This window comes from Siphateles boraxobius, unplaced genomic scaffold (assembly GCF_051911475.1).
Source record: "Siphateles boraxobius isolate OS27281-9 unplaced genomic scaffold, OSU_SipBor_1 26, whole genome shotgun sequence".
NCBI classification, from domain to species: domain Eukaryota; kingdom Metazoa; phylum Chordata; class Actinopteri; order Cypriniformes; family Leuciscidae; genus Siphateles; species Siphateles boraxobius.
This window is the reverse complement of record NW_027508876.1, coordinates 14,838,982-14,862,754: the sequence shown is the minus strand read 5'-3', so window position 1 is coordinate 14,862,754 and position 23,773 is coordinate 14,838,982. Positions and strand designations below refer to the sequence as shown.

General features: G+C 36.3%; 2 protein-coding genes across 2 annotated transcripts; one reads left to right on the top strand and one right to left on the bottom strand.

Annotated features, from left to right (window-relative positions):
- Positions 1–344: 344 nt before the first annotated feature.
- tram1 (translocation associated membrane protein 1) lies at positions 345–12,045 on the bottom strand. The gene is made up of 11 exons (XM_077244465.1): positions 11,747–12,045; positions 10,267–10,330; positions 9,642–9,763; positions 9,361–9,477; positions 9,196–9,254; positions 7,838–7,922; positions 7,578–7,648; positions 6,995–7,099; positions 6,654–6,797; positions 2,784–2,929; positions 345–1,454 (listed from the first exon to the last, which is right to left on the bottom strand). Exons 1-11 carry the CDS (start codon positions 11,867–11,869, stop codon positions 1,381–1,383), a joined length of 1,110 nt encoding a protein of 369 aa, XP_077100580.1. The 5' UTR covers positions 11,870–12,045; the 3' UTR covers positions 345–1,380.
- Positions 12,046–12,839: 794 nt separating this feature from the next.
- Positions 12,840–18,289, top strand: xkr9 (XK, Kell blood group complex subunit-related family, member 9). Its single transcript, XM_077244464.1, has 4 exons — positions 12,840–13,143; positions 14,204–14,643; positions 15,449–15,645; positions 16,066–18,289. Exons 2-4 carry the CDS (start codon positions 14,345–14,347, stop codon positions 16,692–16,694), a joined length of 1,125 nt encoding a protein of 374 aa, XP_077100579.1. The 5' UTR covers positions 12,840–13,143; positions 14,204–14,344; the 3' UTR covers positions 16,695–18,289.
- Positions 18,290–23,773: the final 5,484 nt, after the last annotated feature.

The following is a 23,773-nucleotide window of genomic DNA, read 5'->3' as shown; positions in this document are numbered from 1 at the left end:
TTGGACTCGTAGTTGCTTTTTTTTTTTTGCAAAGCGTTCATTGATTTGTTTTGTGGGATTTTAATCCCTGTAATTCCCACCATGGATTTCAATGAACTAATACAAACTAAATCTAATTTTTTAAAATGTTTTCACCATAAATTTCACTGTAAAACACTGTAAAAAGTTAGTTGACAACTTAAAAAAAAAAAGGAAGCCAGTTGCCTTAAAATTAAGTGACTTATGTGGAGTATTGTCAAGTTTTAAGTTGTCAACTGATCACTTTTTACACTGTACAATGCAATAAAACAAATCCAGAGATAACAGGTCATGTTTTGACAAATGCAGTAAAATAGGGACACATAACCGTGAAAACAACATTTTTATTAGTGTATTCACTGGTTGTCTTTCTAATTTGTTGTACTTGGGTAAAAGAAAGGTGAGATAATGATTGTTCCTAACTTCATTTTCGTATTATTGTTCTTAAACAAGCTGTGAAAATTATGTCTGAGAACTTTTCTTTAAGATTCTGACCACATGCTCACAACCTCATGGAATGACACTTGTGATTTTACATTTCCATGTGTCATCTACTCCGACCAGCAAAGTTAGCTGTGCAAAGTTCAAGATTAAAAGGTAGAATCTAAAGCACATTGCAGGAACATGTTCCTTTGCTAAATAAACAATTTGTGGAGCATTACACTATTCGCTTAGCTTGACCAGTGCAACAAATGGAATCCATATTCGTTAAAAAAGGCATCAAATGAATGTTTGCCCTTGTGATCTTATTCTAATGAACAACAACAAAAAAAGTGTGACTATGCTTTTATACAACAACACAATGAAGAAACATTAGACATGGTTCCAAATGCATAGGATAGAATCAGGAAAAAAAAAACTGTGAGGCTTCAGACAATTTTAAATAAACCCCTGAATTCAGACTCAAGCTAAAATACTGGATTAACCATCTCTGATCTGTCAAAATGATGTATGGTTAGGCACTTGTAAAAAATAAGTTACTTTTTTCCCCCACAACTTTTGGGTTTTATTTGTAGGTATGGCTGGATCATAGTTTTGGATTAAGCAAATAAAGCAGAGAGCGTATGGACCTTCGGAAAAAGGAAACAAATGAAGGCGAAATAAAAAGACCAAAACAATGCCACATTTTTCCCTTAAGCTCTTCTTGCAAAGAGACATAATAGTTTGAGGGCTTTGTGAAATACAGCATTCAACATCCTACAGGATCAAAGAGCAGGATGAGGAAGTTGCTATATTGCAGAGTTTTTTTCTTTCAGATAAACAAGAGGGGAAACCGGCAACAGACAAACTGTGGAACGGAGAGAAGGGAGAGGAATGATCAGGCTGATTTCAGCCAGTACAGAAGTTGGGAATGTGGGTGGTTTATGATGATTTCTCCTTCCTCGCTCTGGGAGAATCTGCTCCGCTGGCACCAACAGATCCGTTCACACCATTGGCTGTGACAAACACAAATGAGAAGAGGCTTGACGCAAGTAATTAGCAGTTCATTTTGTAGTTTAGATCCCTATCGGTATCTTATACTGAATATCAGTGACTACGTCTCCAAGCGGAAAAATGCCACTTAATGAATTTGCAAAGGGACAGTTCACCCAAAAATCTGTCATTTATTCACACGTCTTTCCAAACAAATAACACTTTGGTTCATCTACAAAACACAAATTAAGATATTTTGAATGAAGCCTGAGATGTTTCTGTCCCTCCACTGAAATTCCAGGTAACTATCAAGGTTATAAAGGCATCGTAAAATGAATCAATGTATATCGAGCGGTTTAATTAACCTGATCTAAACAATGACAAACATACAAATAGCATATGGTAGATATGAAAATTGGTGTGTCAAGAGCTAGAACAAACCTTGTTGGTTCTCATGCATCTTGCACACACGTTTGAGCTTCTGCGTTTACCATGTGTGATGTGCTATGTATGTGTCTCGATGAAAAACTATATTAAATCGGTTCATCATATCAATAGATCAAATCTCTTCACAAGACTTTGATTAAACCGCTCTATTCATATGGATTTGTTTTTACGAGCCTTTATAACCTTTTAACTTGTGGTTATCTGGACTTTCAAATGGAGGAACAGAAACCTCTCAGGCTTTATTGAAACCTTATGGACTTGGAAGGAACGATATCCGGGTGAGTAAATGATGATAGAATTTTCACTTTTGGGTGAACTCCCTCTTTAAAAAACAATATACTTTAAATACAAAAATATAATTTAAATATATTTCTTATTATTTGGTTACATAATCTTGAGGCCCCTTGGAAGTCTGTTGAGGCCCCCCTGGTAGAGAACCACGATAAAGAAACATGCATGAATGAAAAAGGCACTGGACGGGCATTATGTTAAAGGGTTAGTTCACCCAAAAATCCTGTCAATAATTACTCATCCTCATATCATTACAAACCAGTAAAACTTTCCGCTGATCAATATAAACATTGATCAGTGGCCAAAAACAGAAGCTCAAAAGAACCTGCTTGACGCGCAAGGACAAACACAATATTCGTGCTGATTGACACACCTGAGGTGCACACAGAAAGCCACCTTTTGCAATGCCAAATTCAGTTATCTTTCAAAGCTTTATTGCTCTTGAACAGTGTCAAAATGCCATCTTGGTGAGTATTTATGTTAAATCTTATGTCTTAAGTGAACATAAACAGTTGGGAGAAATATCGGTCACGATTAAAATGACATAGATCATTGGTCATATGCCCAACCCCAATTGGAACAGTAGAATCGGATCTTAAGTGGGCAGTACTGACCTTTCTTTGATTTCCCCTTAGAAGATGACGGTTTCTTTTTTAAGGTCTGAGTCTGTGCATGTTCTCTCCATCGTCGCAGCTGGAAGTTGATAAATTTCCACATCATAAAAGCCTGAGTGGTGCATATTGCAGCCAGGACAGACACCCTGAGAGAAACGGAGCCATTACAAACAAATCCAACAATAATACAAGCAAAAGGTCATCATTACTTCTGCCATCATCTGGTGTTTAACTAAATCACATCCATCCAAAAGGCACTCACGTCCAGTATAAGAGCATTTAAAATGCGATTACATATTCATGTTATGATGAAAATTTGGGACACTAGAGCAAATTTCTATATATGATGGCAAGTTTTGTTTTTTGCCCAAATGACTGTTGACATCTCACTCTGCAAATCAGATTTAAAGGGATAGCTCACCCGAAAATGAAAAAAAGAAAGAAAATTAACTGGGACGGTATGGATTTTCTCTAACCCCGGTTGAAAAGCAAGAAATTCCCGCAGTATAGTGGTAAACGGCTTTAAATATGACCGCGGTATTGCGGTAACCATCCCAGGCCTACCCATGATTTACTCTGAAGCCGTCCTAGGTGTATATGACATTCTTCTTTCAGACGAATACGAAAAAAAATGTCCTGGCTCTTCCAGGCTTTATAATGGGAGTCAATGGGTACATATATACACACACACACTCACCTAAAGGATTATTAGGAACACCCATTCAATTTCTCATTAATGCAATTATCTAATCAACCAATCACAAGGCAGTTGCTTCAATGCATTTAGGGGTGTGGTCCTGGTCAAGACAATCTCCTGAACTCCAAACTGAATGTCAGAATGGGAAAGAAAGGTGATTTAAGCAATTTTGAGCGTGGCATGGTTGTTGGTGCCAGACGGGCCGGTCGGAGTATTTCAAAATCTGCTCAGTTACTGGGATTTTCACGAACAACCATTTCTAGGGTTTACAAAGAATGGTGTGAAAAGGGGAAAACATCCAGTATGCGGCAGTCCTGTGGGCGAAAATGCCTTGTTGATGCTAGAGGTCAGAGGAGAATCGGCCGACTGATTCAAGCTGATAGAAGAGCAACTTTGACTGAAATAACCACTCATTACAACCGAGGTATGCAGCAAAGCATTTGTGAAGCCACAATACGCACATCCTTGAGGCGGACGGGCTACAACAGCAGAAGACCCCACCGGGTATCACTCATCTCCACTACAAATAGGAAAAAGAGGCTACAATTTGCAAGAGCCCACCAAAATTGGACAACTGAAGACTGGAAAAATGTTGTCTGGTCTAAGGAGTCTCGATTTCAGTTGAGACATTCAGATGGTAGAGTCAGAATTTGGCATAAACAGAATGAGAACATGGATCCATCATGCCTTGTTACCACTGTGCAGGCTGGTGGTGGTGGAATGATGACATATGGTGATACCTCATAATAGCAGTGTTTCACTGTGGATCTGAAAGACGCATACTTTCACATTCAGATAGCCCCCCATCGCAGGCCATTCTTGAGTTACGCCTTCCAGGGGCAAGCTTATGAATACACAGTTCTGCATTTACGAAGTGCATGGACACGGCGCTGGCCGGAGACACACTGGCTGCGTGGCGTGGCGTTTCTGTTGCATGTCAGCTGCGTGGCGTTTTCTGTCTTTGCACACCAGAAACGTGTCTGACGCGGCGCTGCTGAAACGGATCACCCTTGTTCGACATATGGGAGAGAGTTGTGGAAGCCCTATATTCATGTTAAGAATAAATATAAAGCCTAAAGACACTGTGAGCAGTATTGACAGCAAAATAGACTACAGACTATTTCGTTCTGTATTGACAGGTGCAATATTTGAAAATTGATATTTATTTATTTATTTTTGATTCTAAACCTAGACTTTCAACCATCAAAATGTAATTTATTAATATGTATTCGTGTACAAAATAAAAAACATCTTTTCCTATTCTATTTTGCCTGGAAACGCTTCCAACACGCTTGCGTGTCGCTTGAAAAATAGGCGTTGGTTCTATTTCTAGCATGCACGTGTTTTCCGCGCGGCTAAAGCTTGAGCCGTGCCTGAGACGCGCGTGTCACGCAGGCAGTCTGCAAGCTCTAACCTGTTAACATGGGAGCCGAAATAAAAACGGACACGCAACGCAGCTGAGACGATTACGCCACGCAGCCAGTGTGTCACCGGCCTTAAGACTCCGGGGAGTGTGTGTGTTGAATTATCTTAATGACTGGCTGGTTCTGGCACAATCGTGTCTCACACCGGAGCAAATAAACGGCGCGCATATAAATGGCTTTTATGTGTGCTTACTGGGAACACAATAAAGACACCTGGACTCGGTCGAGACCAAAAGCCATATTTGTCAAGACCAGTGGCCGAGACCGAGACAAGTCCGAGTCCGAAAACTAGCGAGTCCGAGACAAGTCCGAGATCATAGACGGTCTCGAGTCCACACTCGAGTCCAAGACTGGACTCGAGTACTACAGCCCTAGGTGAGTGTATATATATATATATATATATATATATATATATATATATGTTTTTTTTTAATTATTATATATTTTTTTTAAGTCCATCAAAATGCATCCATTCATGATAAAAGTGCTTGACACGGCTCTGGCGGGTTAATACACGCCTTCTGAAGTGAAGCGATGCATTAGTGTAAGAAAAAAATCCAAAACTTTATCGACTAAAATAACTAGCTTCCGGCAGACGGCCGTACACAAGTCCACTTATGCCAAAAGACTAACCCTTGATGATGTATGACGAAGGATGTAGGAGTAGCGTAAGCTTAGGCGCCTCTCGCAGTTCAAACAGGGCTGGGTAACCGCGTTTGTCATTAAGGTGTACAAGTTCAAGGGTTAGTCTTTCGATGTGTACGGCCATCTGCCGTTATTTTAGTCGATCAAGTTAATTATTGACATTTTTCTTACATGAACGCTTCACTTCAGAAGGCGTTTATTAACCTGCCAGAGCCGCGCCGAGCACTTTTATCACGGATGGATGCGATTTGATGGACTTCCAAAAAAATATACCCATTGACTACCATTATATAGCTTGGATGAGCCAGGACATTTTTTTTTATATAACTCCGATTGTATTCGTCTGAAAGAAGAATGTCATATACACCTAGGATGCCTTCAGGGTGAGTAAATCATGGGCTAATTTTCATTTTTGGGGAAACTATCCCTTTAAAAAAGCATTGCACATACAACATAACCTGTGCAGTACAAACCATTTGAATTCAGATAATTTTCTACTTCAAAGCTCTACAGAAATTCAACCATGTCACATGTAAGGCACTTGGTTTATAATAAGGTGCTTAAAATTGCTTCTTGAAAAACAAAATCAAAACAGCAGTTGCTAAAGTGCAATCCAAAATGCTTCAAAACATTTGCATGATTAATCTATTCATTTCACTCCAGTGAGGAAGAGTAAAGCCCAAATTATACTTCATCCGTCCTCGTTGGGATTTTCATCATCAGGAGGGTTTGTGGAAGTCCACACACCCCGTCCGCATGCAGCCCAATTGTGAGACCGCGTGGACTGTGCACGTACAACAGCGTATGCGCAAGAAAGACAGAAAAGTCACAATAATTGTACTGCGCGCATGTCGAACTCGGCCATACGCAGTCGAGTATACTTTGAAAGCTGAGGACACAACTTGTTGATGTGTTTTTTTTTATGAAGCAACTCTGCACTGTGCCCATGCAGAATTTCCCCATGGGGACAATAAAGTTGACCTAACTTAACCTAACCTAACCTAACCTAACAACTGCGTGCAAGACGCGTCCGGATGCGGAAATTTAAGTATACCAAGCCCTTGAGGAATAGGCCTAACACAAGATGAAGATCACCCTGCTTACCGAACAAACAGGACATTAAAGCTTCCCTCAGCGATGTTCAGACCCTGTTTCTCTGCTCCGGCCAGCCCAAAGCCCACAGTAAGAACAGACAGGGAAAGAGTCAACAAGCGGCCCAGCACAAACAGAACAGCCCACACTGAAAACCTGTTAACATACACAAAAGGCTTCATAATGGTCAAACATCCTTGCAAACACAGAATTGTGCTGATATTGAAATGAAATTTTATTATAATATTTTTTATTGAAATATTCATTTGTAATTTCATATCTGCCTGTGCACAGTAAACATCATTCAAAGTGTTTATTAGCTGGACTTGCTGTGTCAAATGAATGGCACTCACCCGGTCTGCTTTTCCTCATTGCTGAAGTAAATGAGTCGGGAAACATGGAAGAGGAGCTCAACAAAGTAATGCAGAACCAGCAACACCAGGCCCAACCGGTTCAGACTGGAAATACATCATTAATGGTTTTAACATGAGTGAAACTACTACATTATTAGTCTTTGAAAAGTGTAATTATCGTCATTATGCATGGTTTTGTAATTATTTCATCTGTAAATGTAAGTCATGTCAACTTTGCACCATGTCCTAACCAGGCGCAATAAGAGCCACTCAAAACTATTCAATGTTTAACAAGTCTCTTAAGTTCATCAAGGCTGTATTTATTTTAGCAAGAACACAGAACCTAATTGTAAAATTTTATTACAATTTAAAATAACTGCTTTTGATTTTAAAATGATATTTATTTTGATATTTTTTAAAATGGTAATTTATTCTGTGTGATGCAAATCTACATTTTCAGCACTCCAGTCTTCAATGAAAATGTTTACACCGTGAACGTGTGCAATTTATGTTGTAGTACAAACAATATGGCCTGACAACTGTTTATGATTAATAAACATGACTAATAATTAATTTTGCTTACTTCAGAATGTAGGCTCCTGCAATTTGGACCAAGTAAAGACTTATATAAACAAGCTGGCGAGGAATGTCTTCCTAAAAAATAAAACAAGACAACATTGTCATGTCTTCTGTTGTCAATTTCTGTAAAGTAAAAGTTTGGTAAACAAAGGAACCTCTGCAGAAGGAAACTGGTCCCGTCACAATAACAGGATGCATGAATAAGGTTTCAGTGCATGTTGTGCATCCTCAACACTGGAAACACAGTTGACTTTGCTTGCTTACTTTCTTGGCCTTCTGGAAGTAGAGCTCGGGGATTACATGAAGCCAGTAGCCGAGCTGACAGATATAGTAGAACTTCAGCTGGAACCTAAAACAAGACAAGGAAATTCTTCAGCATCTCCACGACTTGTGGAAATCAAATGTCAATAGTAATTGCATTTGCAAGCTGTGCGTTTCATACAGTAGGTCTACAAAAAAATCAGATGAGAGAATTAGAGGAAGACTAATGCAAGATAATTTGATCAGGAGCGTTGAGATAGCTTTTGAACTGTCTTCTCGGTGCGAACCAGCTCAGCAGATCAGTTTACCAAAGATGTAACTTATGAGCACATATGCAGCGTATCGGCAGATGTGACGCGAGGTGGAATATGAACCTCCATCATTTTACGGCCCACTTCAAAAACAACCATCACTTTCCTACCATTAATTAGCATATTCCATTTCTTCAGATTTAAATACGCTAAGCTTATAAAGGGATAGTTCACACAAAAATGAAAATTCAGTCATTACTTATGTTGTTCCAAACCAATAAGAGTTTTGTTAATTTTCAAAATACAAAATGAATAAATTTGTAATGAAATCTGATAAATTTCGGTCCGTCCATTGAAAGGCTATTCCCCAAAGGCCTACTATGATATTAGACTACATAGCCTATGATAAAAGATAATGAATTTCAAACCTGAAATAAATTAATCAACAGTCTGTCATTAGTCTGCCACAAAAAACAACATTAAAATCATGAACTCAAATATCATTGTAAAAAAAACAATGGGCTGTTGTAAACAGTGCGTCAATCAGACCTTTCAGGCTATAGCCATTCATATTTTGAAAGAAATAATGCATATCTAAATTCACGCCTACTTTGTAGAACTTAAAAAAAAAAGAAAAAAAAAAGATGCTGTAGCCAATGAGCAGCGAGAGGGGGCTGGCTGCAGGATATTGGTATAATTTTTGGGACAATTCAGGATTCGAAGACAACAGCTTAGATTTCGGGACTCTCCCGAATTTTTCAGGACGTCTGGTCACCCTAATATTCATGCGAATAAAATCTTAAATTAAATCTGTTCACTATATAAAGTGACCGTGTCTCTTCAGAAGACTTGCATTAAACCGCTTGATTCATATGGATTTATTTTACAATTGTTTTATGAACGTTTTTATAGCGTCAGAGTTTTGGGTGAATAGACTTTCAATGGAGGGACCAAAAATCCTCAGATTTCATGAAAAAATATCTTAATTTGTGTTCTGAAGTTTTATGGGTTTGGAACAACATAAGGGTGATTATGGCAGAATTTTCATTGATGGGTGACTAACCTTTAAAATAGTCTGCATTTCAGAGAAGCACAGACAGCTGTACTTACGGCATTAGAGTGTGCGGGTAGCCGTCCCACAGGCTGACGGGGTTGGACAGGAGGTTCTCCTACAGATTAACCGGAATAAATCAAATGAATCCTTCAGACACAGCCATAAACACCAACCTGCACATAAGCTCCTATTTATATGAAACAGAGTAATGTAGCTCTTACAGAAACAAGAATGCTGGCTCCCCACAGGCAGGAGAAGAGGTAGAACGCACTCAGCTGCCCTGACTCATTGAACTTGCTGTGCTTGGTTTTGGAGAAGTGCATCTTCCTGTTGATTTTCTGAACAGTCATGGATTCACATAAATGGCATTAATCAAAACGTTTATTAGTATTATTAACAGTGTTGCACCGAAACACTATTAAGATACACATTAACATTTATGCACAAATGCTATTAACATGTCAGCTAGAGGAAGCTTATTCATTCACAACGGGATACTTACATCCAGCACATATTCCTGAATAATGGCGTGCATGATAATGGCCACTAACATGTAGAAGAAGACGGTAGCCACATCTTTCAGACCGTAATGGAAGTAATTCACTGGTGTTTCCTCTGGACCCCCTAAAATCCACAATACAAACAAAACATAAGCATGTTTGCACACTCAGTATGGCTAGCTTCTTGATTTAAATCAAATATAGACAACTGATATCTGATTTTTTTGAAAAAAAAGAAAGATAATGAACAACAGAGCCAATGCAGTTGATTTTACAATTATTGTTTGATCCTTTGGAACCGAGCAATAATCTTGCAAAATATAAGGAGAGAATCATGATAAAACAAACATATGTGGTTATAAATGTTTTTAAATTATTTAACTAACTTATGAACAGACACAGCAAGCGTCTTGATGGCATCAAACATCAGCTCATTAATAGACAAAAACTTGTTGGAACAAACCATTCTGTTTAACCTTGAGGTGTTTTGATTGTTATAACAGAAATAGCACACATAATAACAAACAAATTTGACTGAAAATAATAAATAAATAGACAAAAAATAATTTATACTCAAGCTATGCAAACAGACCGAAATAAAATGGAGGTTATTTTCCACATACTTACCATTTGCTGGAATTGTAACATTGTATTGCACAGTTATGAACAAAACTGCTACCTTTGATGTAATCTACATGGAAAGAAACATAAAAGGGCAGTCATCAACACACAAATGAATAAAGGAATATTTCACTCTAAAATGAGAGACCTGTCCTTTTAGAATGGCAGTCAGTCAGTCTCTTTCACTATTCATTTTTATTGTATGGAAAATAAGGTTTCCAATGCAAGTGAATAGTGTTACAGAAAACAGGCCATACAGATTTTAAAAGGATAGTTCACCCAAAAATGAACACTCAAAAAAGAAATTACTCACCCTCATGTTGTTCCAAACCTGTATGAGTATTTTTTCTTCTGTTGAACACAAAGGTAGGTATTTTGAAAAATGTTGGTAACCAGACAGTAGCCGTTGAAAGTCAATGGCTGTCTGGCAAACAACATTCTTCAAAATAACTAATTTTGTGTTCGGCAGAAGAAATAAACTCTTACAGGATTGGAAAAACTTGAGGCCGAGTAAAAATGTTAGCTATTTTTTTTGTAAAAAGATCCCTTTAAACAACATGAGGGTAAGTCAGTCACAGAATTATCATTTTTTGGGCAACCTCGGATTCCTTTAAGTTAATGCTATGGCTATAGGCCACATACATCAACTATAATCAGTTTTTCATACAATACACACAAGTTCTTTAAGATATCATTTACACATAAGACACATCTGGTTCGAAATTCCCATTAAGAGCACCAAATCCGGTTCAGTAATGTAAACTTCATTTCCCATGATGCACCAGTATTGGCGCTGATATTCAGAAAACGATCGTCCAAATCTAACGGTTTTGCAAACTCGCATTTCTAAGTAACGAGGGCTGAGACTGTAAAATAACTAAGTTGCTATCAGTAAAAGTATTTTGGTAGCAAAAAATCGTGGGCCTCCAGCTGCTGTGCACCGATGACAGCGCTCAGTCATTCTCCGATTGCCACGTAACACTTCATTTGCGCGTAAAAGTATCAGTGCAGCTACAATGTTACGTAATTTTTACAAATAAAGTCTTATATTTCGGTCAACACTTCTTTAAATGTAACACATTTGCGCGTGCTTTTCATCTCGCGGGTTTTAAAGTTCCTTAAATCGCATCAAAGGGGATTCCTCTCTCTCTCTCTCTCTCTCGTGCATCAACTATTTCAATGAAATAAGGCAGAAGCACCTGAGCGTGAGAGTAGGCTAAACCCTGCGGTATAAGATTCATTTATATGAATCAGAAATGCAAAAGAATGTAAAGATTCTGCACATTTAAGGTAAAACCAAAAAAAAAAAAAAACCATCTGCAGTTAAAGGAAGTGAAAGGATCTGTTCAGACTATGACAGAACAAGAAAGATCCGCTATAGGTTTCTTATAGAAACACTGATCAGGCTGATTTGTCATCTTTGTCACCAAACTGGTCTTAAATCTGTAACAGTGAGTGAATGAATGAAATAAAAGTGAATTCTCACCTCAAACATTAGACCCAGCAGAAATACCATAGCAACACAAGACACAATATCCGCATGGTTCTGGATCACAAACTCGTGGCTGAGCACCGGTGGGTTCTTGTTGTTCTTTTTTCGGATTCCCATCTTGGTGGATGTTGAGAGAACTTTTGGTGAGTGTGAGTGAGGAACACGTCTTCACTATTGTTATCTGGCAGGCACGTCAGTCTTAACGCCTACTTCTGTCTTTCTTCTTCTATCCTCTTTTTCAATTTTAGCCACTTTATACAAGGACAGAAGGTGCAGTAGCGCCATCCGCTGGACTGGAGGAAAGGAGAAGTTTTATTCATTCTTAGGCCCCCTTTCTAGTGAATACAATGAATAAAAAAATAGAGGTACCGTATATGTATATCTAATAACCGTATTTTTTTTAATAAACAAGAGTATATGAACCTTAGCATTACATTTCAGAAAACGAGTTGAGGCTGATGTGTGGGTTGTTTCCAATAGACAGGCAGAGGCAGAGGGATTGGCGTCAAATATGAAATCTTTCTCTCTGACCACCGTAATCAAGATCTTGGTATTTTCATATGTTTGGAAAGTTCTATGACTTTCTTTTTTTTTTTTTTTTTGGAAAGTCATAGAAACGCTACTATGGATCTTTTCCATATATGTTGTAATTTCCATTCACCACTATACAGAAGTTTCCTCAACTATGATGACTTCTGCCTCAAGAACCCTCGAAATGTGAAAAGGGTCCAATATAATATTTATATATTATATAATATATTCCTGTTCTTTACATATCTTTGCTTAGTTGTGGATGGTATTGTGGTCCATATTCCTAATCAGGTGCAAAAATAAATAAATAAATAAATCAGTAGCTTCAATATGTACAAATGGTGAAAACTTAATTTTAATAAGGGGATGAAATAACTTCTAGGCCTTTGCAAGAACAGTTGTACAGTTACTTGGAAGTCTGTTGCTTACTGTTAAACATGTAAAGCAGCATACCAAAGCAGGCATTTCATGCGTTTCATTTTTGACAATGGCCAAACCCACATGAGCACAGCACTTTGACAAGATGTGGTTAGAATTGCACAGTTATTTCCTGCTTGAGAAGAATAGAAAGGCTGAGACTGAGAGTATAATTGTGAGAATGGCAGGCATTTCTTCTTTTGGTTCTGTATTCAAAGTGTCAGGGAGTGAATAACTGCTGTGATAACTTATTGGTCCACCAACAGTGTATATCTAAAGACGTATTTGAGTGTGTATTACATCACGCAGTAACTCTAGGATTGGCTCAGATGGGTGTGGTTTACACACGTCATTCTGAATTATGAGAAATGATACAGTCTAGAATCAAGAAAGCAGAGACTCGTCGTCACAGCAACTGAGCACGTAGAAGAATGGAAACTCTGGTAAGTTTTGAATGGGACTTACAATTTGAACTGATAGCTACCGAGAGGAAATGTGCTGATTTAATATTTCACTCGGGAACATCGTAAAGTGGCAGTTTATGGCTTGACATTGTCACCTGCTGTCTAAGAAGGCTTAGCAAATACATTTTGTTCTGGTGTTTACGTCAAATGTTGTTTCACAACACAACATGTTAAAAGTAAGTACTTGATTTATATACTTTCAGGATGTTTTCTTTAAAATAGTAAATGTCAACATTTATGTATTTATTAGGTAAATTGCACATATACCAGGTGACAGGCAAGACAAGCCTATTTTTATAGCACATTTCATAGACAATGAAAACTGAAAGTGGTTTGCATTTAGGCATGATACAGCAAAAGAAAAAGAAAAACAAGTCCAATGGTAACACTTTACAAAAAGGTTTCATTTTTAACATTAGGTAACTTCATTAGTTAAAGGGATAGTTCACCAAAAAAGGAAAATTCTGTCATCATTTACTCACCCTTAAGTTGTTCCAAACCTGTATGAGTTTCTTTCTTCTGTTGAACACAAAATAATGTTGGTAACCAGACAGTTGATGGTAGCTATTGACTTCTTTTGTATTTTTTTCATAATCTGGAAATCAATGGCTACCGTTCAATGGCTTTGCTCATAGCAAGTTAATGTTAACTAATGCATTGAACTAATGTCGACGAATGAAACTTTTTGTCAAGTGTTGCCAATCCATTTTGAAATAGTTTGAGAACATAAAATTGAATGACATTTCAGGCCCTCTATGAAAATGTACTTTTAATCACATGATGTAAATCAGAATATTATTAAAAGTGATAGTGTGCTGCACATTTTGTACACGTTACATAATGTTATCATTCATTATTCATTGTGTATAGTGGCTTGTACTGGACAAAGTCCAAAACATAAATAGATAGTAGAAAACATGAAAGTAGCACTTAAAGAACTGAATCAATAAGCCGGTTCATTCATTCACAGCAGTATTTCAGTTGGTATAAAACATTCTACAATGTTTTGATGTTCTGTTCTCTCTCTCATTCCATACAGGTTATCAGTTTTGGATAAATACATGAAGGGAATGAGTCAAGCAGCTGTTCTCGTTGACAGGAACCAAATGTACATCTACATATTCAGCATTAACAAGCACAATCTGCCATCAGCGTTCATCAAATGCCCTAAATCACAATCATGACATCTACTGGAAGGGGATTTACCACTTTTCGATGGCTATGCACCATTTTTGGATTGTTTTTTTATTTAGGAGACATTGTATCAGACCTGTTGTTATCTGTGCAGTATTTTAGAAGCGGTCATGTGAACTGGGCCGCACTGACTCTTGTGTTTGTTCTGGTCGGATCTGTTTGCATACAGATATTCAGTTATGCATGGTTCAAAGATGATAAGAAAAATGACGAGGTTGTTGACAAAGGTCTGTCCACTTCCCATCTGATCGGGATACATGTACTGCAGATAGGCATTTTTACAAGGTAACGTCATGCTACTTTATCATGTGACTAAATACGAACTTAGATCTAATCTCCAAATATTAAAGCGATAAATCGTCCAAAAATGTACATTCTATCATCATTTTCTCACCCTCATGTCGTTCCGAACCTGTATAAATGTCTTTCTTTGGTGGAACACAAGAGTTTTGAAGAATGTTTCAGCTGTTTTTGTTCATACAATGAATGTCAATTATTATACATTTTATTCATAGTCGCCTTACATGACACCCAAGGACACAAATGGGGTCCAAAACAACACTGAGAAAAAAACACTGATTTTAAATGCCTAATTTAGTTTTTAATAGAAAAAGTAATTCATAGTTTTGGAAAGTATAGAATGCACAGGATAAAAAAGTGAAAAAGGTCATTTTTTATTTCACAATTCTGACTTTTTACTCGCAATTGCGAAATTACACGCCACAGTTCGAATTTTATAACTCTTTATAACAGTTGTGAATTTATATCTGAAAATTCTGGAAAAATAGTCAGAATTGCAGGATATTAACACACAATTGCAAGAAAAAAGTCAGAATTGTCAGATAAAAAGTCATGACTACTTTTTTTTATTTCTTGACGGAAACAAGCTTCCAGAGAAAAGATATGAGGGTGAGAAAAATGATGACTGAAGATTCATATGTGGGTGAACTACTTCTTAAATTAAGAGGAAATAAATTAACATAGCATCTCACTTGGGCTTCTTTACTTGTTAAAATTGTATTATTTTTTATTACGCTGATGCAAACATTTACAAATTGAGTTAATCTTTTGGCCTATCTGTTACTTTAAGGTATTTCCATCTCCTGAAGAAGAGTTTTAAAACCCTGTGTTCAGGCAAGACTCAAGAGGTGGAGCAGTTACGCCTTTTCGCCCTCGCCACGGATCTGAGCATGCTCCGCATGTTTGAGACGTTCCTGGAGAGCGTTCCTCAACTCGTCCTGCAGGTCTATATCATACTGGAGCACAACCATCGATCTAATCTGCAATGTAAGTCCTGCACCGATACAATAACTACGTGCACTTCCGCAGTCACTGTTGAGGGTAACAGATTACAAGTAATGCAAGTTATGTAATCAGATTACTTTTTCAAGTAATAAGTAATGCAAATTTAGTTACTATTTTCAAATAAGGAACTTTCACGGAACTTTTCCATTCCACAAAAGGTTCTTTATAGTGGAAAATGGCTCCGTGGAATGGAATGTAAGATTGGAAATGGAAAATAAGATTATAGAAATGCTCTTTACACTAAGAAAATAGTGTACTTTTAAGAACTGTTCTTTGTGTAACCCAAAATGGTTCTTTAATGGCATCACTCTTTATTTCGAGGAGTGTATGTCTATATATCAGCGTAAAAGACTGGTGTAATCAGACTGATTTGTAATAAAATAAAATCTCTCCTTTTTTTAGACATTAGCATGGCTGTGTCTTTCGTCAACATAGCCTGGGCCACGGTGGATTATCGGCGTTGTCTACGGCGCTCTCTACCTCACATTAATGAGATGCCATGTGGAATCCCAACAGCTGTCTACTTGTTCTACAAAATATTTACCATAACCTCTCGAATCCTCAGCCTCACCCTCTTCATCATGCTTTCCCCCTTCAGTACTCTAGCAATGGCCTTGATATGGCTTGTGGGAACCACCTGGGCATTTGTGGAGAAGACCGATTTCTGCATTTCACCAGTCCTTGAACATCTTTATCGAGCCATTGTTGGAGTTATCCTGGTTTTTACCTTCTTTAACATTAAAGGAGGTAACACCAGAGTTCCAATGACTGTGTATTATATTGTCAGTGTGTGTCAAAATCTTGCTGCACCTATTTTGTTGTATTTGCTCAAGCCGGAGTCTGTAGGGACTGACTACTTCCTGCCCATTATGTTTTTTATATTGATAACAAATTCACTCGGACTAGGTTTTCTGGGACTCTATTACAGTCGCCTGCACCCTAGTGGATCCGTGGCAGATGAGATAGATGGAATAGAGGGAATGAAACAAGAGACAAAATCAACTCGTTTAGATCGTTTTTTACAAATATAATACTCTTGATCATAAACTAATGAGCTTGGTTAACGAGAAGGTGCATATTTATATTTTTGCTGGAATTGGTCAAGTATGAAGGACCTATGTTTAAAAAGCTGCTATGGAATGATATCTGATTTTTCAGGTAGATAACAATTTGAACCTTACAGGTGTCATTGAACTTGTAAAAATTATGAATATAAGTTTCTTTATATATGTTTTATGTTTACATTCTGTTCATTTCATCTGCTCCCAGTAAAGCTGTTCAGTTTTCAATTCTAAAGTGATCGCAAACACAAAGTTATACAACGCACACTGACTTTGACTAAGTTTGTGTTTACTGAAAAGTTTTTGAAAGAAAGGAAGAAAGTTGGGGTTGTAAGATTTTTTTTATGTTTTTAGAAGAAGTTTATAACAGTCAGGCAGCATTTAGTTGATCAAAAATACAGAAAACAGTAATATTGTGAAATAATAAAACAATTTAAAATAATATAGACCTATTTCAGTATTTGTATTTTTACATGTATTCCTGTAATGGTAAAGCAGAGTTTTCAGCAGCCATTACATTACAGTCTTCAGTGTCACATGATGATTTGGTGCTCAAAAAACATTTCTTATTATATTGGCTAAAACTAGCTAGCAACATGCTTAAACATGTTAGCATTGTGAAAAAACCTGCTAGCTAGCAATGTGCTAATTCATGCTAGCAATGTGCTTAAACACACTAGTAATGTGTTAAAACATGTTAACAGTTTGTTAGCAATTGGCAAGACTAGTAACATACTAATTCATGCTAGGAACTTTCTAAAATGCTTGCAAAATCCTAATTCATGCTAGCAATGTACTAAAACATGAAAAACATGCAGAATAATGTTAAGCACATGCTAAGAAAAACATGCTAACAACATAAACTTGTTAGCAACATGATAAAACATGCTAGGAAGCATATAAAACTTTCGCACTTCAGACGAGGCTTTGTCAAGCTAACATAAAAGTTTGTCCCGACTCCCGGTAAACAAACTTTGTAGTTATTAATTTTGCTTATGTTTTTGTGTAAACTGTGATGCATTATTTCAGGATTCTTTGATGAAAGAGAGTTCGAAAGAACAGCATTCATTCATTTACTGTCACTTTTGATCACTTTAATGCATCCGTGCTGAATAAATGTATTAATTCCTTAAAAAGCAAATCTTACTAACCCCAAACTTTGAAAGATAGGCTAGGTTATCTTCACAAACCAGAATTTGCACTGGGCCTCTGATGTTTTTTGTTAGTAGTTCAATTACTACCACTAAAATAAGACTGACACAAGATGGCACTGTTCTTCCAAAAAAATCCTCTTGCCTAAAATAAATACTGCCTCATCCAACAGGAGATTTTGTTGCCATCATGGAGAATTGTTAAACCTTGAGCTGAAATTTAGACTGTACTGAACATAATCTTTGTCACAATATAATTGTTGTATTGTAAATAATAACTTTTTGTAATAAAGGGATTATATCTTTATTTTACGGAAGTCTATGATGCTGGGTAATTCGGGTCTGTGGTAATACAGATTCGGGTCTGTAATTAAAACTGTTAAATAAATGCAAAATTAGTAAAAAAAACAAAAAGCATTAGTTCTGTCTGTCTAAAGCAGAAGGATATGTGAACTTTGACCCTCATAAGTCTACAGAGACCGAGATAGGCTGAGAGATCATGCAGATTGCCTGTTTCAGAGCTAATTGAAAGATAATAAACTAATCCAGTTCTGTTTTGACTACCAGCTAAATATTGTGCAAGCCATTGGAGTGAGGCAGGATTGAGAGAAGAAAAAAAAAAGTGCAAAGATAAAGTGGATTAAAACAGAGAGGGGTCACAGCATTTCCTCAGTGTGCTGTTGAGTGAACATCTGCGCTGAGAACGTGAGCTCACCGTGACAGACAGACTGCAGATTTATTCAACGGTAGTAGCCTTTCAAATAAACATGAGCAGTGCTCAGCAGGCTGCAGGCCTTTTTTGATTTTCTCATGTACACATACACACATACAGTGGCCTCAATGAATATTTGGACACTTTTTGGACATTTAAATCACACACACACACACACACACACACACACAACACACACACACACACACACACACACACACACACACACACACACACACACACACACACACACACACACACACACACACACACACACACACACACACAAACACACACTAAATTTGACAAATCTTCCCTTCAGAGGCAACATCTTCACTTGGAAAACGGATTTGATTGATAGATAAAGTAAATAATTAGGGGTCCAAAGCCTATTTAATAATTGCATTTTTACTGTTTTAAAAAATTTGTATTCCTTTTCTGCCCTAAATAGTCAAAAAAACCATCTAAAATCTGCAGAGATCTCAAAATTGGTGGAATGGTTCCACACAGTTTTTTTCCCAAAACAAACCAACTTTCAACTTGGCTAGCTGCTAATTTCACATTCAAAATAAACCAAGACACTTCATTCATGTCTCAAATCAAATCAACAAAGGTTGTCAACCAGCAAACAAGTTGTCACTCATAAAACAATGACCTAAAAATACTAACAACAGGTAGCATTATATAATGTTTTCTTTTGTTTCTTTGCAAAACAAGAATGACACTATCTGCTGTTTAGAATTGATTGCAGTATGTTACATAGTCTATGTTTAGATTACAGTACAGAATTATTCCTAAGTTTCCCCTTTTGTATAAATGGTAATGAAATTGAAAGACTAGTAAAGTCAAGCCAATTCACCTTTATTTATATAGCACTTTTTACAATACTGATTGTTTCAAAGTAGCTTTACAGTAATAACTGGAAAATAATGCAACAAAGTTTGTTTCATCTGTACAGCAGATCTAGAAGAAAATGGCATCATAAAGTTAGTTCAGTGATGGTTAATTTTTGTTACAAAAACAAACAGTGTATGATTATGATTCAGGCAGCATTATAGGTCAGAAGTCAGATTGGATCAGAACATTCAGAATGTTTATCCAGCTGCATCTGGTTATGCAGGTATACTAACACCTGTGTATATGGCAGAATATATTTCAATATGGTATTACTGTAGAAATGTAGCAAAATTGCGGTCTAATTTTGTAGTATTTTTTTTATGTTTTCAATAATGAACTTTTTCAAGTTTTGAAACGAGTATGTAAACTATTGGCCTGTAGGTATATAGAGTTTTGGTGATGTTTGTGAGAAATCTTTTCATGTAATTTGAAGATGTAGTCATTGAATGCATGTTGTGCCAAAGCAATGATAAATAAAAAATTCCTGTTTAGCTAAAATAGTCTGCAGTTGTGCTCACAGTGTGAAAAGTGACTATAAATTTTGAGAAATGTGTACCTATACAGCAATGATAAAAAATTAATCCACAGTTAAGCTAACATAGTCTGCTGGTGTGCACTGCTCACAGTGTGAAAAGTGACCTATAAAGTATTGAGAATGTGTATATTGTAAAAAAAATTGTAAGCAAGGTAACGATCAGCACTGTGGCTGTAGTGAATTAAACAACGAAGGAGTAGCAAAACAGCATTTAATGAACAAAACCCAAGGGAACACACAGGAGATGATCCAGGAAATAACTCACAACTACGTAAAATTTAGACAACACTGAACAAAGAACTGAGGGGATAAGGGATTAAATAAAAGTGAGGCTAATCAACAGAAACTGAAACAGGTGTGTAATTTAATCAGTGCAAGGAAACTAACTAGTGTCAGGAAAAACAGAACCAATTAAGGAAACAGATACTGGAACTTGAACTAAACCAAAACGGAACATAAACATGTGACAGTAACTGCGTATTATCCACCTTTTACATAACAAGCCTACTGTATTTTAGGTTAGATGCACTCCCGGTTTGGGGAAGTTCCACTCAAAAAGACTGAAACAAATCATTTCAAATAATAAGGTTGCACTACACATAATCCTTAACCGTCAGTTTGAATGAGCAGTAAAATTTCCTTCATGATCTATTTTTAGAGGTCAGGAGGATAACACTTGGTATTTTAATGTAAGCTCTTTTCAGTTGCTTTAATCTTTTCCTCCTTATTATTTTCTCTTTCTTATTCCGCTGTATCAGTATGGAAAAAGACAACATACACTGGCACATTTGTGGTCTGCTCTCGTGATTTACTTTATGATATCCCTACGAATCTCTCGTTTTTCAATCCAAATCCTCATGTCTCTTACCAGGTCTGTTTTCACACGGATGCTTTAAAATAATTGTCTACCCTTTCACTTATAATCCCTCCTTTTTTTTTTGCAGTGTTTACTGGAATGTTTCTAAAGCTGGTATACAATATTTATTGTGTGTTAAAATGACAGAAGTCACTTTGAAATTTCACTCAATGGTCCAGTAAAATTTTTTGATTGAGGCAATGTAGCCTACAGATTATATTATACAGGTTATATATAATAACAGTGATATTTAACACGTCGTGATATTGCGGGGATAATTTTAGCTTTTGGGGGTTTTCATTGTCTGTTGTAGTAATTTGTTAATGCTTTTACACTTTTAATGCTCAATGTTATATTATAGCCTATTATCTCATTGTACCATTTTTTGACAATGCTTATTACTTTCACAGAGCAAACCTTTCGCTGATTGTTTACAGTTTAACGGAAGTTATATCTACTCCCATAATTTGTGCATTTATTTTCCCTCGTACAACTTTCTCCTTTTTTTGTGGAGTCAGTAACTGCATCAGCTGAGTGAGTACAGAGAGGACGTAACTACATGCTCAAATTTTTTATTAGCAAACAAAATATCCTACTCCCTTACATGATAAATGCACTGGTCTATATATTAGAATGCTTTCTACTAATGTTGCATTTAAAAGCAGGATCACATTTAATATACAAGACATAATGTAACTCCTTTGCTCTTCATGCACAGCGAGAACAGTATGATAGTCAACTATAGATATCTGTGGACTCAAGACAGAATCGAAGTGACAGAAGAAGGAGGTGTAACACTTAAAAATTGATTATGCTATCATATAATTATGATAGAGGTATTTTAAAGACATCCTTCATTCAACCTTGTGATTTTGTCCATGTAAAGCAAAGAGAAAGCCTATATTATATTATAGTATATTATATTATAAGTTTTAATGTATTTTTATTTATTTATTCATTTATAAATTTTAATGTAACGAAATGTATACATTTCAGGAAGTTTCAACTAATTTTTAGAGTTTATCAGTGTTTCCAATAAACAGACTTTGTCATATATTGGTTGATATGCTCCATAAAAACTAGGTAATGAAGCGAATTGTCGCACCTGTTCAAATTGAGCTGATTTAAATTTACCATAAATATCTTGATCATTTTCCTATAGTTAGATAGTTATAAGGAACCTTGTGAACAAATTAAATTGAGCTGTTGATAACAGATTAACTTAATTTAAATGTAATGTCTTGACAATAGTATTATCTACACACAGTAGATAGTTGTGCCATATTGCACTTACACAGATCAGGCTTTGTTTTGTCTGGTGAGTCAATCAAGACGGTATAACCGCCGACTGTCTCCCAGATTCACTCCAGTTTATTTTTGCTTTTCTTATTGCCATTTCCTGTAAAAGCCAGACAGAAATGGGCCATACAGCATACACTCACCACAATTTGTCCAAGCACAATAAAAGTGGAGAGTCAGTCGTATGGGTGGCTGTTTCCCATTAGAGCTTCAAAGTCCATATAAAACATGATTAATGTGCGCTTGAGATACAGCGTGTCTTTAATTATTATGACTTGACTTGTGGCTGCAAGCACAGATACATTAGCGGCAACAGTAATCTGTAAATGTCGACACAGGCTGGATTCTGACACTGGAGGTTTTGCCTCATAGCTGGAGAATTCACTGGAATGGGAAGGCTGGAGCGATCGGTGTGGTTCATAGGGGTACAGGTCCTTTAATCACACCGCACATGCTAAGAAATTAGGCCAGCAGTGACAGATTGGCAAAAGAGGAATGTTTATTTAAGTCCAATCGTTTTGTTTCTGATCATAGAGTGACACTATTATTTCTGCAACATAAGAAAAAAAATGAATCTTAATTATGACATATAGTCAAAATTGACATTCAAAGTCAGAATTATGAGATAAAAAGTCAAACGATGACATACAAAGTCAATTATGAGATAAAAAGTCAAATGATGACATACAAAGTCAATTATGAGTTAAAAAGTAAAAAAAAAAGTTAAAATCATGACATACTAACCGTTTATGTCATAACTATGAGATGAAACAGTCCAAATTATGACAAATGTCGAAATTATGAGATACTAAGAGATAAAAAGTAATGTGACATACTAAGTCCATTATGACATACTAACTGATAATTTTCACTTTTTATGTCATAATTATGAGATTCAGAAGTCGAAATTATGACATAAAAGGTAGAAATTATGACAATACTAAGTCATCATCATTTTGTCACAATTTAGATGTTTTAAGACTTTTTTGTCACAATTATGAGATTAAAAAGTTGAAATTAAGTCAAAATTATGACATACTAAATCAAAATTATGACACAAACTCATATTTACCCTTTTATGTCAAACTACATAATTATAAGATTAAACTGTCAAAATTATGAAATGTCAAAATTGACAATCATAATACAAACACTTTTATCTTCTAATTTCAATTTTATTAATCTAATTATAATATATAATAATAGCAATAATAATGCATAATAATAATAATTAGACTAATGACTAATAATTATGAGATTAGAAAAATTATAAGATAAAAAGTACTTTGACTTTTCATGTCATCATTTTGTAATTTTAAGTCATAATTTCGACTTTATCTCTCATAATTATGACTAATGAATTAATCTCATAAGTGTGGTCTTACTTTTGACTTGTCATAATTATGATTTACGAAAGCATGATTTTTTATTTTTTTTATGTGGCGGAAATGGGCTTCCGTACACTTCAGTTCTCTGTGAGGTTCTTTAAACAAAGTCCACATGCAACGGCTATTTTTCAAAACTCACTATTAGCCAATGGTTTCAAGTGCCAGTGGCTGCAGGGATTCTGCATGGGAATTTTTGTAAAGCAGAGCTGCA